The sequence below is a fragment of the Lactuca saligna genome, chromosome 6 (genome assembly GCF_052625555.1).
Source record: "Lactuca saligna cultivar CGN05327 chromosome 6, ASM5262555v1, whole genome shotgun sequence".
NCBI lineage: Eukaryota > Viridiplantae > Streptophyta > Magnoliopsida > Asterales > Asteraceae > Lactuca > Lactuca saligna.
This window is the reverse complement of record NC_136422.1, coordinates 92,499,523-92,515,590: the sequence shown is the minus strand read 5'-3', so window position 1 is coordinate 92,515,590 and position 16,068 is coordinate 92,499,523. Positions and strand designations below refer to the sequence as shown.

Genomic DNA, 16,068 nt, shown 5'->3' with positions numbered 1-16,068 from the left:
AATACACTTAAATACACATAAATACCCAAAACCAGATTATACATTATGAAAACCACTTTTGATATTTTTCCTAGGTTATCTATACTAATGATGTTACAAAAAATTTTGGTAATTTATTTTAATTGTTTAATATTATTTCTTCAATTAATGATTAATTAAAGGAATAAAACAAGGAAAAATAGAACTACCCACTGAAAAATATCTTTTATATTTTTCCCAGCCTAGTTATGTATAATAACAGTTAAATAAAAAGTTTGGGTAATTTTGGAAACTATTTTCTATTTATTTCAATTTTTATTGGAATAAATGCTCAAGAATCATAAACTATAATTAAACAGCTTGGAAATCCATTTTTATATTTTTCCCAGCTTAGTAATGTCTAATAACAGTAATACAAAAAGTTTGGGGAATTTTCTTAACTCATTGCTATTTTTCATGAATTTATGGTTATTCAAGAAACTAAAATGGTGAAAAATAGTTAGACAAATCAAAAATTCAAGAAAATTTATCTTGAGGTCTTTGACTTCAATTAAAACTGAAATGCAAAGTTTGGGATATTTTAGAATTAAATTGATTTAGTTTTCAATATTTAATCATTGGAACACCTCTAAAATGTTAAATATTAACATTTCAATAATGGAAATTTTCCACTGAAATTGTTATATAACAATTGATTCTTTGAAACTTAATTTCCACAGAAAAATGTTTGTAACTTATCGATATTAAATTTTGACACAATATTGGCATAATTCTATTGTAATACCATGTATACTAGTGTTAGATTTCGATTAGAGACTCACTAGCGAATACCATTATTGTAGGAATCGATAGTGAGACAAGTGGAGCATAGTCAAGGCACCATTTGCATCATCTTAATGCACATTGTGAGTATTCACGTACTCCCCTATTTTTAGTTTTTATGTTTTGGGGTGGAAAAGCATGTCCTAAACTTTTTATGTTCGTTGTATTTATTTTGACTTGTATGAAACTTGGTTACTATATTTCGTATGTATGTGTATGTTACTTTAATTCGTGAGGACTATATCACGGTTAAGTCCCTGGAATCTCTAGACACAACTCATTAACTCTTTTGAGCCTATGGTTATTATGGATAGCGCTATCAGGAGGTAGACAACTCCTCACTCGCACGATTCACTTGAGTGCATTTTACCATTATATACACTATGTTTGCGATACACATAGTAGTCAATGGGGCACGATTTGGTCATTAGGCTTGGGTTGTGAACTCATGAATGGAAACTTGATGCACGTACTATTCTTTATACACATACAAAACTTGTATTCCCATGTTAGCAACGACACTTGTATACTTATTTTAGCAATGAAACTTGAATACTTATTTTAGCAACGAAACTTGTTTCTCATTATAGCAATAAACTTTGTTGCTCATTATAGCAATGAACTTTGCTTCTCATTATAGCAATGGACTCTATTTCTCATTATAACAACGAACTTTTACTATTGGAAACTTATATACATGTTTTAGCAATGAAATTGTTTGCTCCTTGTAGCAACGAAATTGACAGCTCATTTTAGCAATGAAACTTGTTTACTCGTTTGAGTAACGAACTTTATCTTCCATGAAAATATGAATGTTGCATCTTATTCGGGCAATATACTTTATTTCTCATGATAACAACGAACTGTGTTTACAAACTTATTTACTCCTAGCAATATACTTTTATTATTGGAAACTTTTATCAAAACTTTGATTTCAACTCATGAACCAATATTATTTTGTTAAACTTGTGAGTACTCACCAACTGTTTTTATAGTTGACGTTGGTTTTACATGCTTTTTCAGGAATCATCGAGTAAGTGGCACTTAGGGACACCTCAATTTTAGGAGCATTCGCATGTGTTGTATTTCTATTTTCATTGTAATTTCTTTTAAAAGTTGTTCAAACCCATTGTAAATTTGTAATGGTTTTTAATACTATAGTTGGTGTTGTCTTTAAACTTTTGCTATGAAACCCTTTGTACCGGCACGCCTCGTGTATCCGCTTTAGCAGGGTGTGACAGGAAATGGTATTAGAGCCGAAGGTTATAGAGAATACCGGTTTTCCTTTGGAAAACCACAACTATAGCCAAAGATTTTCTAAACGTTTTTAAAATACTGAACATACTACTAGTATGACTAATTTGAGTACGCATTATTGGACTTTAATTAAGTATAGCCTGGCCAACTATGCTTAATTAAGGAAACATAATGCGATGCTTGAAACAGTTATAGTAGAATTATATTCAAAACGATTTTCAGCTTGAACTTTGAACAACAAAATTTTTCGGTGTGCGTACGGGCATTGCATACTATAGGCATTCATCTAGATACACTTAGAAACTAAGTGCACTTTTATAACAATGCCTTTATTTAGAAATATTCTTACCCCTTATCAAGTGCTAGGTTAACCACTTAGGTTATATCACTAGCTGCTCTAGAAGCAATGCACATAGTACTAAGAATGGATATTCCTTGGTAACTATTGACTTTAGATGTAAGATTAGTAGCTAGATATGCACTAGTAACAATCTTAAGTCGAAACATATACCAATTATTCCTTAATACCTCTTCATCGTCTTCGTATTAGAGTTACAACAAGGAAAAAGCGTTTCGATATCGACACGAATAATAATTGGAGCATCCCGTAAGGAGATAGATGAATCGCCACTAAGCAATCACTTGGATATCATTGGCGGGCAATCCGGATTCGACTCACAAGGAGACATGGAGGTTTAACCTATACGTGAGACTTCTCTACTACGCTACGAATTTAGCTTTAGGTTGTTTCCGCCTTGAGCTTAAAACTTAACAAAGGATATCCTTTTGACCTCTATAAAAGGTCATAAACTGCATTGACACCATAAAACGTTTTACTAACAATTTTTCTTGTCCTTTATCTCGGGGAAAAGACATCGGCACTTGCCTAAGACTTGCATTAGTATTTAGGTACGATCAGCTACACTAACATACTTATTCCTTACTTCTTAATCTTCCATCAAAAAGTTATTTCGCTTCATCGGTTTTATTTATCATCGATAAAATATTTTATAACCACTTCATTCAACTTAGTAGACATTTCCTAACAATTTAAGCCATATTCTCGCTAAAACTCTTTTGACAACTTGCTTTAACTTAACGCTTTTCTTCAAAACTCAATTTAACCAATATTGGTTTTTAACCTTGCTATTTCAATTTCAATTCAAATCCATTTCAATGGATATATGTGCTTTTGAGGACATATAAACCGTTTTAAACCTTGCTTACCATTTTGGCACGTTTTTGAAAAACTTACAAACATTTTCTTTTATAAAAGTGTTTAAACCCTATGTTATAAAACTTAAACATATGACATTAAAATTCATAGTATGTGTAAAAGCTTCATTGAATCTTCAACACACTTTTGCTTTGACACATTTAACCGCTTTCTCTTTTAGACATTGTAATTTACTTTAATGTGTTTTCTCGGAAACACAAGATGATATTTATGCAAATGTCTACTTCAAACATGTTTATAAGACATATCTAACGCTTTTTATTCAAAACATACCTTATTTGTGCACTTTGCTTCAATATAGTTTTATAATCTATGAAGTTTTTTTTAAAAATTATAGCATTTGAGAACTTAGTGTTCATTTTTAAATTTCCAGTGATGCGCTTTCGACAATGCGAAATTATTGTTTTAAGTATACCGAGTTTTACCTTATCCGTTTTAACCATTGTTAGACTTAAGCCTAAAAGGGTCAAGACTGTCAGATTTTCAATTACCAGTTGTAGTGCTTCTTCTTTTTCACAAATGGAGTTTAACTTAATAGATAACTTATGAATTTTTAGCAAAACTTAGAAAACACTTTAGAACTCCTACATATCTATTTAATCAACATACATCGAATATTTAAGTCTGAATTATATCTCAACATGTTTTTAAATATACATATATGTATTGTTCTTTGAATTTTAACAATAGCAATAATTGTTGTAATCTTCCTTTTCTTTCCCCCGAACTTTATTTCTCGCTCTCCTTCTGATTTTAGATCTCGCACGCCATAATGTTAACATGATACATTGTCTAACTTTGTTTCTATCTATTTTGCTTCTCCTGGTATCATATTCGTATATAAAAAGACTAGAAGTCTACCCTTTCGTTTTGAGCGATTAATACGTATATATTCATGAGGCATACCTTTGATTTAGTCAGCTTTGACATCTTCAAATACGTCATTTATCATATACTTTTTATTTATATTTTGAAATCTACTCTTAAACAAGTAATCCCTATTCACATTTGCTCTTTCGTTTTAAAGTCAGAAACTTGATTTAAAATGCAATTTTCATTGAATTTATCATTATAATTAATGCACAAGATGAATACTCTTATGCTTATCATTTTTCTATATTCAGAAATTATATGTGAAGGATATGTTTCCTTATGTTTTTTTTTTTCTTTTCTTTCAATACATCAAAAGTTTTGAATTTTACGATTATCTATTCTCTAAATGATTGTTTTCGTAGAACCACTAAACTAAGAATGCACTATTTCCAAAGATCAACATTTTTACACATTTCTTAAAATAGCATTTTACTTTGCAATTTTCAGTGAGTTCCTAAAGTCTCAAACTTGTTTTCATAAGTATTCGGACTCCTCGTAAGCTTGAATTTGTCCTGACTTAGACAATTAGATAATTTCTCAAAAGTTTAATATGAATATGTCTATATAAATTCCCTCATTGATGACTTAAACCTTTAACCTTGATTAATCTTTATATTATTTTACTACTTTATTTGATTGCCACACATGTATCTTCATTATCTTGGAATTATTACACATTTTGATAATAGTGAGATTACTTATCATTTCTAATCACTCAAATTGTTATCTAGACAAGATGATTTATTTTATCATAAACTTGCATCGCCTCAATTGCGACGATGAATTTCTAAATATATATATTCTTCAAATATTGTTTTATTATAGTAAGAGTAATCGTGGTAGTAAATGTTGCCTCAGAAATCCTCGATCGTTTCGTAACTTATTTTATAGATGACACTTAAATAGTCTTTACCTTTGAGGTGTAACAAAACCTCGTTGCTTATCCTTAGTGTGTATTTTTAGGAACTCACTCTCGATCACTTCTTTTTCATTCGTGCTACACCTTATTATTTCAGACTATACATATTTTCCATATTTAGTAGCCAACCCGGAAGTGAACAAATTGTTCCTAATCTCTTCTTTATCAGGCGATAAATTTACACTTAGTGCTAATTTAGAATGTGGCTTAAGCATCAACGCGGATTTAACGCTCAGTGCAGTTGGCGATTCAGCAAAACTTATACCGCTCTCTTAATTCAGATAATATCTAACTAGATGATCTTTTTCAACTAGGTCACCATGGTTGGATCATGATTTCCATGATCCTAATTTCTCGCAATCTAGACTGTAAAACTCGAATTAGGGAAACATTAATTTGATTATAGCTAAAGAGTTGGGCTCTTCCCTTGAGGAAATAACCCAAAATAATCAAAGAGCTCTTCAAGTCACCACCCCTCCAGATATACAATTGTATTCGGCTGAGTTCTAATAGAATGTGTCACGAATTGAATTTCGGGACGAAATTCTTTCAACCAGGGGAGACTGTGACAACCGTCAAAATTCGAGTCGGTCATCGATTTGACTATACTTAGTTGCACATAAAGGCACTACACATATTGGACTTAGTAACTAGAAGCTAAGTTATAACCTACTACAAACTTGGAAATAGATAGAGACAATGGATAATGTGCTTGGATTTCACATTGGTATGTGAATTCTACGACTACTTAACTGTAGTGACTATCCATATTCGGGTTACTCTTTGACTCGAACAACATTTCATGAATCATATACACACATCATGCACTTGACCTAGAAGTAGAAGTGAGTTCAAAGTCTCATAGAAACTTAAGTCAAAGTTGAAGACTAGGACTAGTATACTTGATTCTTCAATTTCGCTTGAATCTCGGAATCACTACATAGACTGCCAATAAACCGATAAAAATAAATTATAAACATTATTTATAACTATAAAAGAGTTATAATACCATAAGATAATTTGAAGTCTCAAATATTTAATTTATTTTGATATTCAAAGTTTATTAAACTCCAAAACCCTAAAAGCCCTAAAAACTCATATTTATAAACTTTAACCTTAAAAGTCCTATAAAAACAATTATGAACCTTATAATATTATCTTATCATAATAATTAGTATGAAATACAATTCAATAAAAATAAAGATTTATTTATTTTCATTTACCCTTGATTTATAAGTCAAAAATCAAGAGTTTTATGCATAAAAACTAGGTTAAGGTGCACATTTTATAAAAAGTTGGATATTTTTATAAAAGATTTGAATTTTTATAAAAGAAACAAGAGAGAGGGAGCCTCTCCTCCCCTAAAATCGGATTCCCCCTCCCCATATCTCTCACTCACACTCTCATTCTCCAACACACACACATCTTTCTCCTTTCTCTCTCTAGAAAACTCTCTCTACCTTCTCTCTACTTTTTCTCTCCAAACACCACTCCATTCTCTCTTCCTCCCTCTAAGAACCAAGAAATTTTCCAGAAAACAAACCCAAGAACACTCCTCAAACTCGAAATCTTCATCATCTTGTGGTATTCTTGAAGGTAAAATCGATTTCTACTTCACTTTTCCTTCAAATTTTGCTCTTTTTCTTACACTTTCTCCTTCTTCATCTTCTTCAAACTTGTTTTATTTGTGTTAAAATGGTTTTTTAGAACATCATGGATGTGTTTTAACACCATGCATGTATGATAAACAAGGTTGCATGTTCATGATCTTAGTGCAAAAATCGATTTTAAGGATTAAAACATCAAACTCAAGTTAAGAGTTTTTGAGAAACAAATTTTTGTTCATAAATGAATGTATACATTTTGATAAGTTTTAATCTTTTGATCTCTGGAAACAAAACTAGAATATAAGTTTATCATGATATCTTTTAAAATATTTCAAAAGATTTACTCAAGGAAATGATGAAAACTCACTTTTCTAACCAATCATCATGCATGCAATCTACCAGATATCTTTACTTGACTTTAAACTGCCATATCTCACTCATTTCTTAACAAAATTTCGTGATTCGTTTTCTGAAATATAATATTTTGAGTTTACTTTCAAAAACAACTGGTCTCACTGTAAAATATTAAATATCCGAGTTTTGGCAATTTTTACAAAATGGTTGCGCAAACAGCTCTTTTTCTGTGATCACCATTTTTGCCTTGCATGATCAATGGCCTTAAACCCAACCATAAATCTGAGGAAAAATAATTTAGAAACTTAACATATCTAGTGAATGATGGCTGAAATTTCGTGGCTTAAAACCTCACTGAATGGGCTACACAAATTCATGAACTTCAGCCACATTTACATCTCATGCACCATTGCATGCAACATTTCTTAACTTGTTTGGATTCATTACCCCCATTTCCCTTCTGAATAAATTTTGAACATTTTTCCTTTTGAAAGCCCTCACATGCATGTGATAATCTGGAAAATTTCAAGAGCGTTTATTATCTCTTTGATTTATTAAAATTATTGCTAAAACCATGGGCATAAATCACATAAAATAATTCCAGAGATCAATAAATCCGGAATAAATTCATGGATGATCCTTATGGTGAATAATGATCCCTCACCAAATTTCATCAACTTTTGTTGCTGTTTGATATGATTTCCGATTTTTCTTTTGTTAGGGTATAATAAATCACAAAACCACTTTAGAGAGTGTAAAAATTGTATCTAACAATTTTTGCATACCTTACCTGTGATGGGTGACTCAAGAAAATAATTTCAAGATTTTTCATCATGTCTTACTATTTTTTCCAATTTTTGGTAATTATAATGGTATAAAAATAGGAAAACTAGTTCTGATTATCCAAAATTCATGAAAATTTATAGAACATCATATTGTACAGTAGGAGGTTACATAAAAATTTTGAGGATTTTTCTCCACTGTAAACTATTTTTCTCTTATTTTCTAAAGTTAATTACACTTAAATACACATAAATACCCAAAACCAGATTATACATTATGAAAACCACTTTTGATATTTTTCCCATGTTATCTATACTGTAAATGATGTTACAAAAATTTTTGGTAATTTATTTTATCTGTTTAATATTATTTCTTCAATTAATGATTAATTAAAGGAATAAAACAAGGAAAAATAGAAATACCCACTGAAAAATATCTTTTATATTTTTCCCAGCCTAGTAATGTATAATAACAGTTAAATAAAAAGTTTGGGTAAATTTGGAAACTATTTTCTATTTATTTCAATTTTTATTGGAATAAATGCTCAAAAATCATAAAATATAATTAAACAGCTTGGAAATCCATTTTTATATTTTTCCCAGCTTAGTAATGTTTAATAACAGTAATATAAAATGTTTGGGGAATTTTCTTAACTCATTGCTATTTTTCATGAATTTATGGTTATTCAAGAAACTAAAATGATGAAAAATAGTTAGACAAATCAAAAATTCAAGAAAATTTATCTTGAAGTCTTTGACTTCAATTAAAACTGAAATGCAAAGTTTGGGATATCTTAGAATTAAATTGATTTAGTTTTGAATATTTAATCATTGGAAAACCTCTAAAATGTTAAATATTAACATTTCAATAATGGAAATTTTCCACTTAAATTGTTATATAACAATTGATTCTTTGAAACTTAATTTCCACAGAAGAATGTTTGTAACTTATCGATATTAAATTTGACACAATATTAGCATAATTCTATTGTAATACCATGTATACTAGTGTTAGATTTTGATCAGAGACTCACTAGCGAATACCATTATTGTAGGAATCGATAGTGATACGAGTGGAGCATAGTCAAGGCACCATTTGCATCATCTCAATGCACATTGTGAGTATTCACGTACTCTCTTATTTTTAGTTTTTATGTTTTGGGGTGGAAAAGCATGTCCTAAACTATTTATGTTCGTTGTATTTATTTTGACTTGTATGAAACTTGGTTGCTATATTTCGTATGTATGTGTATGTTACTTTAATTCATGAGGACTGTATCGCGGTTAAGTCCCTGGAATCTCTAGACACAACTCATTAACTCTTTTGAGCCTATGGTTATTATGGATAGTGCTATCAGGAGGTAGACAACTTCTCACTCGCACGATTCGCTTGAGTGCATTTTACCAATTTATACACTATGTTTGCGATACACATAGTAGTCAATAGGGCACGATTTGGTCATTAGGCTTGGGTTGTGAACTCATGAATGGAAACTTGATGCACGTACTATTCTTTATACACATACGAAACTTGTATTCCCATGTTAGCAACGACACTTGTATACTTATTTTAGCAATGAAACTTGAATACTTATTTTAGCAACGAAACTTGTTTCTCATTATAGCAATAAACTTTGTTTCTCATTATAGCAATGAACTTTGCTTCTCATTATAGCAATGGACTCTATTTCTCATTACAACAACGAACTTTTACTATTGGAAACTTATATACATGTTTTAGCAATGAAATTGTTTGCTCCTTGTAGCAACGAAATTGACAGCTCATTTTAGCAATGAAACTTGTTTACTCGTTTGAGTAACGAACTTTATCTTCCATGAAAATATGAATGTTGCATCTTATTCGGGCAGTATACTTTATTTCCCATGATAACAACGAACTGTGTTTACAAACTTATTTACTCCTAGCAATATACTTTCAACTCATGAACCAATATTATTTTGTTAAACTTGTGAGTACTCACCAACTGTTTTTATAGTTGACGTTGGTTTTACATGCTTTTTCAGGAATCATCGAGTAAGTGGCACTTAGGGACACCTCAATTTTAGGAGCATTCGCATGTGTTGTATTTCTATTTTCATTGTAATTTCTTTTAAAAGTTGTTCAAACCCGTTGTAAATTTGTAATGGTTTTTAATACTATGGTTGGTGTTGTCTTTAAACTTTTGCTATGAAACCCTTTGTACTGCCGCGCCTCATGTTTCCCCTTTAGCGGGGTGTGACAAAAATACTTTAGGATCGTTAGATATCCTAAAAGGATAGTAAATTAGGATTAATAAAAATAACTTAATTAAAATTTGTTAGGATCGTTAGATATCCTAAAAAGACAATAAATTAGGATTAATAATGATATCCTAATAATATAAAAGATAGGATCGTTAGAAAGATGGAAAGATAGGTCAAGAAAATATTTAAGAAATGTTTTTCTCAAAGAAAAAGGATTCTTAAAAGTTACAAAAAATCAAAAACTTTAAAATCCTGTGAACTCACCAACATTACGTTGACGTTTTCAAAACCTCATGTATTCCTAGGAGGCCGTGAGATAGAAACCTACACTCCAGGAAGCAGCAACTGATGGAGGAAACAACTAGTCGTTCATGTCTATCTGTTAGGACACCTTTCTGTAATAGGAACCCTAAAAATCCAATGTAACGTTTTATCTACAAATAAAATAGATGTTTATGTTACATATTTTGTTTCGTACTGTGCAATATATGTTTATATGTTCAAGGACTAAGAACCAACATCCCTACGTCACACTACATGGCGTTTTCGCCGACAAGCGGGCAGGGTGTGACACATGTGTAGAAATTGTCACTATGAGACTTATTCTCAACAAAAAAAAATCGTTTCAACTAGGCTTAAGACTCGGGAATACCAAGTTAAACAACGTGTATAAGCTCATTCAAGAGGATCCCAGAAATATCAGACTTATTGTTACTTAGTCTAGACTACAAATACACTTATATCACACACACTACACAGACGATTAGCTCTACTATTACATTTGTACTCGTTTTATCTTCAACATTTCTATAATCTCACATTCAAATCAATAAAAACAAGGCAGTTGATCATTATCACCTCCCAATGTCTTATGCCGGAGATCCTATAAATGATTAATGATTTTCCTTATAATTCACTTGTCTCATTTTCATTACAATTCGATATTTGTATTACCTTAAACATTATAGTCTTTCATACAGTTTGATTGAATAACACTTGATTAATTTTTAACCAAAAACAAGTAAGATGTCCTTACTTAATGGAAATGATATCCTTATAAACCTTGAAATTAACTTTTTAACCTCTATGGTAAGTCTTAAAAAATTATTTTTACCTTTCTCATGCAAAATATTTTTAATTGGTTTAAAGTATAGAAATTTGAGCTAACGTTTATATATAATTATCATTAATAATGTAATTTATTTAAATATTTATATGACTACTGCATTTAACTTAGTTTTTTTTAGCAATGTTCAAATGTACATGGCAAAAAAAAATTGTATATGCATTGTCATGATTTAAAAAAAAAAAAGTTTACACAAATCACCACTCATTTGATTGTGGAAAATGACATACTATGAACAAGCAAACTTAATCATTTTTTAAATATTTTTAACTAATTTTTATATTAACTTGACTTTCAATACTTCTAGAAGTTGAATCAACTAGTGGATTCTTATGAAACTTTAAGATAAAAACATGTTTTTATATGATCAAACTCCGGCTAATTAACATTAATAATAGCCTTTGAAAGTCATATCATGATCAACATTGAAAAATAAAACAAGAAAATTAATGATATTATATATAGGAAATATGAAATGTTAAATATATGTGTGAAGCATTGTGCAACAAATAAAAAAAATTAATGTGGTAATAGATAAATAATGTTCCCAAACCAAATGATCTCATTTATAAGAGATAAATAGATACAGAATCCGTTGTCAATGATCCCAAAATAAGGGTTAAATGCCAAAAACAGAACAATATATTTTAATCTATTGAAACACAATAATTTTCATTTCTACTTCTTATGGCTTTGTACTTCAGAGAATCTTGAATAGATTGCAGTGTTTTAATCTTTTGAAACACAAAAATTTTCACTTCACTGCTATTATCAGAAAAAAAATTACAAAGGTGAAATTGTATAGATTTTTCATCTAGAAAAAACTAAGATACATTGTTATAATGAGAAGAAGCTAAATGGTGTTATTATAATACACAAATATATGAAAGTATAGAACTATATCTGGCTTTTAGCCCTAAAATAAATGTGATGTTTGAGTATATGTTAAATCTTGGTTTGCAATAGGGGGGCACACTCGAAATTGGTATGCTCCATCATGGGACCGAGCCTTATCAGTTTAGGAACAAGTAGATTGTCCCTCAGAGAACATACGAGCGGATTCTCCAATTGCAAAATAGCGCCTGTGACGTTTGCCCGAACGGTCAATGGAAAGATCCGTTGCCATCTCTCATTTTGGTATGCTTTGAGTGCACTGTCCACAACCATTGGTCCAGCCTTGAGTGCAGGAGCGAGCTTTTGCACTAAAACAACAGCATCTTCCAAAGCACAGCAAGCCCCTTGACCCAGATTGGGTGTCATTGGGTGCCATGCATCACCAACCACCACGGCTCCACCTGATGAAGCATTAGGGCTCAGCCCTGGCCACAACCACCGGTCAACTAGTGGGGTCCGGATGACAGTGTCATCCGGGGTGGCATCGATTATGTTTACAAGCTCCGAGTCCCAATTCTTGATGAGTTCTTTGGTTTGTTTTTTTAACTCCGACTGATCAGTAATCTTCGGACCTGTCATTATTATATTTGGTTGCATGGAATGGTAACGGAATGTGTCATTTGATTCGATGATCATAATAGGAATCAAAGAAATTTTATGCTATATGTAAAATACAGTGAGCAGTTTTAGCTTTACTCTATACATTATTTAATTATAACGCATTTTTAATATACAAAAATAAATTTTTAAAATAATAAAAGCTTATTAAAATCCAGAAAGTATTAGAATAAAAAAATAGTTATTTTTAGAAAACAATCACCAAATCTTATAAACTAGAATAAAAAATTACGTAAATAAAAATGGATATATAGAAATATTTAAAAAAGAAACAACCTTTTTATCCATTCCAATAGAAGACCATCGTACCAAGATTTTTAGTGCAAACTAGGTGAAAAAGTCTCAATAAGGTACGAGGACGAGATACCTGGTGTAGGGCTGTTGAAACAAACAAACCAGTACACTTTTGTAGGTGAAACGGGAACATAAGCAGCACGTATGCCTCGTCCATAAATATAGTTTACCCGTGGCTCGTACGGTTGTCCATCGGGGTATTCTCCAAGCCCACGAAAAGCACAATATCCCACGTATTTAGGCTCTGAAAAACCCATCCATTTAGCCACGGAAGAACGAATTCCATCACATCCAATTACCACCTGTACTTTGATATGATAATGTTAAGCAAGAGGCTGATTACAATTTGCTCTCCTAAAGATCCTAAGTTGCAGTGAATAATTAACTTACTGTTGGCATTTTTTTGTAGTTGGGGTTAAGAAAATATACCTTGGATGATATTCGAGTACCATTAACGAGTTGTAGAAGAGTTTCATCATTTTCATGTTTTTGAATGTTTGCCAATTTTGAGGAGAACGAGATGGAATCTATTGGTAGCTGTTTGGCAAGCGTCTCCAGGAGGGTTCTTCTTTCAACTGCGCGAACCTCTTGACTGTTCCCATATGCACCAAATTCAGATTTTGGTGACCAAAAATGCATGCGTATAATAGCATGGATATGTATAGAAACGCTACTATAAATATGTACGTTTGGTCTTCATCTTTGAACGTAAATGCGCGGAGCACTCTCCCATTTTCAGTTTTTATCACAATCCTGCACGATTGATAAGTGATTGAGATCAACAGCATATAACTCTATCAGATTGAGAAAAGGGGAAATAACGAACCCTAGAATCTCAAGGTATTGGGATCTGAGTTCATCACCAACTCCCATGGCATCCAAAACCTTCCACCCATTCTTAAACAGAGTCAATGACGTTCCTCCGGTTCGCAACGATTCCGCCTGCTCCAGCACCACCGATCGAACCCCCAATCTTAACACAAAAACAGATCCGAACAAGCTATTCAACATTAGCAATAACAACTTTCGTGATACAAGATATTAAAAAACTAAGTAACCTGTGTAGCGAAACAGCGGTGGATAGGCCGGCTATTCCCGCTCCGACGATGACTACTTCTTCCTTCCGGATATCGGATCCAGCACTGACTATTGTTAGCGATGTGAGTTTGATTCGTTTAGGGTTATTTGTTAGAACTGGAAGAGAGTAGTGCGTATAAGGATTACTGGTTCGTTGATGAAGAGAAGCACAGTGAAGGGGCAAGAAAGATGAAGAGAATACTGCCATTGTTTTGCGTGGCTTTTTGGATGTTTCAGAGAAGAAAACCGCATCTTTATGATTCTTTTATCACCACTGAATTTTGTGGTTAGAGGCTGAGAGATGTTTCTTGGAAATTCCATTGAAAAAAAAAAAAAAGCAATTTGAATTGTCAAGAAGAAAAAAAATGTGAAAACGAAAAATCTAGACATTCACTTAAGCGTTATTCTCAAATAGAACCCTATATTTATATTTTTTTCGTTTTAAACCAAAAGTTTTTTTTTCCTAAAAAACTAAATTATTTGCAAAAACTTGTTATTTTGTCTTGTAACCAGTTCATTAGACATGGATAAGAGAAAAAGTGTATGAGACTTATCCTTCATTCCTCGACACTTATCCTCCTCTTCCATTTGTTCGTTCTTTCATCTCTAACAATCTGTCTTCAAGATGAAAAAGTCAATATCGATGGAGTGTGAGAGGGAAAATTAGGGTTTTTTTTCCATAATCGCACAAAATGGCATCTAGCAACGAGGTTAAGAAGAATGCTAACAAACACAAGAAAAATGAAGTTGATTATGAAGAATCTTTAGATGATGTTCTCACATGCCGATGGATTATGAGAAGGAAAATCTAATAGTCGTATCCTTCCATTATGTTAAAGATCCCTTTCTTAGCGAGCTTTGTGAAGATGAGTTTGATATCTTAGGTGAAAACGATGATTACATGGATGGTTTGGCTCATCTAGAAGATGATGAGAATGACATCAGTCGTTATGTTATCCATGATCCCACCACAGAGTGGAATCTTATGGAACCAAAGGTTGGTGAGAAATATCAAAAAAATTATCAACTTAAAAAACCTCCTTATTAAAGTTAGAGAAACTTGAAAGTACTAGGTTGTGGAACACCCACTACACATAATAAGTAATAATTATTAAAATTAAAATCATTGAATAGGATAATCTATAGTCATGCGCATTGTAGACTATATATAAGTTTCGATTAAGAAAAATAAAAAAAATAAATTGAATTGTCTGTAAATCGTATGTGTGTGTGTGTGTGTATATATATATATATATATATATATATATATATATATATATATATATATATGTGTGTGTGTGTGTGTGTGTGTAAGTGTGTAGCACCCGGTTCCTGGTATGTATTTTATTTAATGTATTTTGCATTTTTGGCCTGGGACTCGGCGAGTTGAAGGCCCAACTTGTCGAGTAGGAGCGGGTTTGGACACAGGACTTAAGTGGCGGACTCGTCGAGTCGGCGGCCAGACTCGACGAGTAGGCTCTGACTGGACAAAAACCCTAATCTAAGGGTTTGCATCCTATTTAATCATCTCTTTCAGCCACCACTCGTCCTTATTGCTCCCAAAGACCCTCCATAGCAAACCCTAAGTGTTTTGGTGCAAGAGCTAAGGCTTTTGAGTGATTCTTGTGGGTTTTGACCTTAAGGAAGAAGGAAGAGCATAGAAAGATCAAGAGGAGACTAAAGGATTCGAGTTTGGTTCATCAATTACAGTATTTGAAAGGTATAAAGTTTGTATGTTGCTTGCTTGTTTGTTAGATCCCTTTTTGGGGAAGATTTAGGGATTTTAAGCCATATGAGGTGACCAACCATGATTTGTAAACATGTTTGGGGGTCAAGACTTCGGATCTAGCACTTGGGAAGAGTCACAAGGTAGATTGGAGTTGCTTTTGCACTCAAGGAAGGTCCCATGCATTATAAGAACCATTTTAGGGCCTTTTGGGCTCAAAAGTCCCATGCATGCATGTAAAGTTCGTAACTTTACGTGC

The 16,068-nt window shown here is 32.0% G+C and overlaps 1 protein-coding gene across 1 annotated transcript; it reads right to left on the bottom strand.

Annotated features, from left to right (window-relative positions):
* Positions 1–11,983: 11,983 nt before the first annotated feature.
* CTF2A (FAD/NAD(P)-binding oxidoreductase family protein) lies at positions 11,984–14,397 on the bottom strand. The gene is made up of 6 exons (XM_078959550.1): positions 14,065–14,397; positions 13,833–13,979; positions 13,694–13,759; positions 13,436–13,598; positions 13,080–13,308; positions 11,984–12,666 (listed from the first exon to the last, which is right to left on the bottom strand). The coding sequence occupies exons 1-6, from the start codon at positions 14,289–14,291 to the stop codon at positions 12,146–12,148; spliced, it is 1,353 nt and encodes a 450-aa protein (XP_078815676.1). The 5' UTR covers positions 14,292–14,397; the 3' UTR covers positions 11,984–12,145.
* Positions 14,398–16,068: the final 1,671 nt, after the last annotated feature.

What these genes read in the sequence shown, in the direction of transcription:
- CTF2A (XM_078959550.1), bottom strand. Translation starts at nt 14,291, where the DNA reads ATGGCAGTATTCTCTTCATCTTTCTTGCCCCTTCACTGTGCTTCTCTT. An exon ending in GTACTCGAATATCATCCAAG is followed by an intron (nt 13,309 to 13,435) that starts GTATATTTTCTT and finishes ATCAAAGTACAG; the next exon opens with GTGGTAATTGGATGTGATGG. An exon ending in TTTCAACAGCCCTACACCAG is followed by an intron (nt 12,667 to 13,079) that starts GTATCTCGTCCT and finishes TAATAATGACAG; the next exon opens with GTCCGAAGATTACTGATCAG.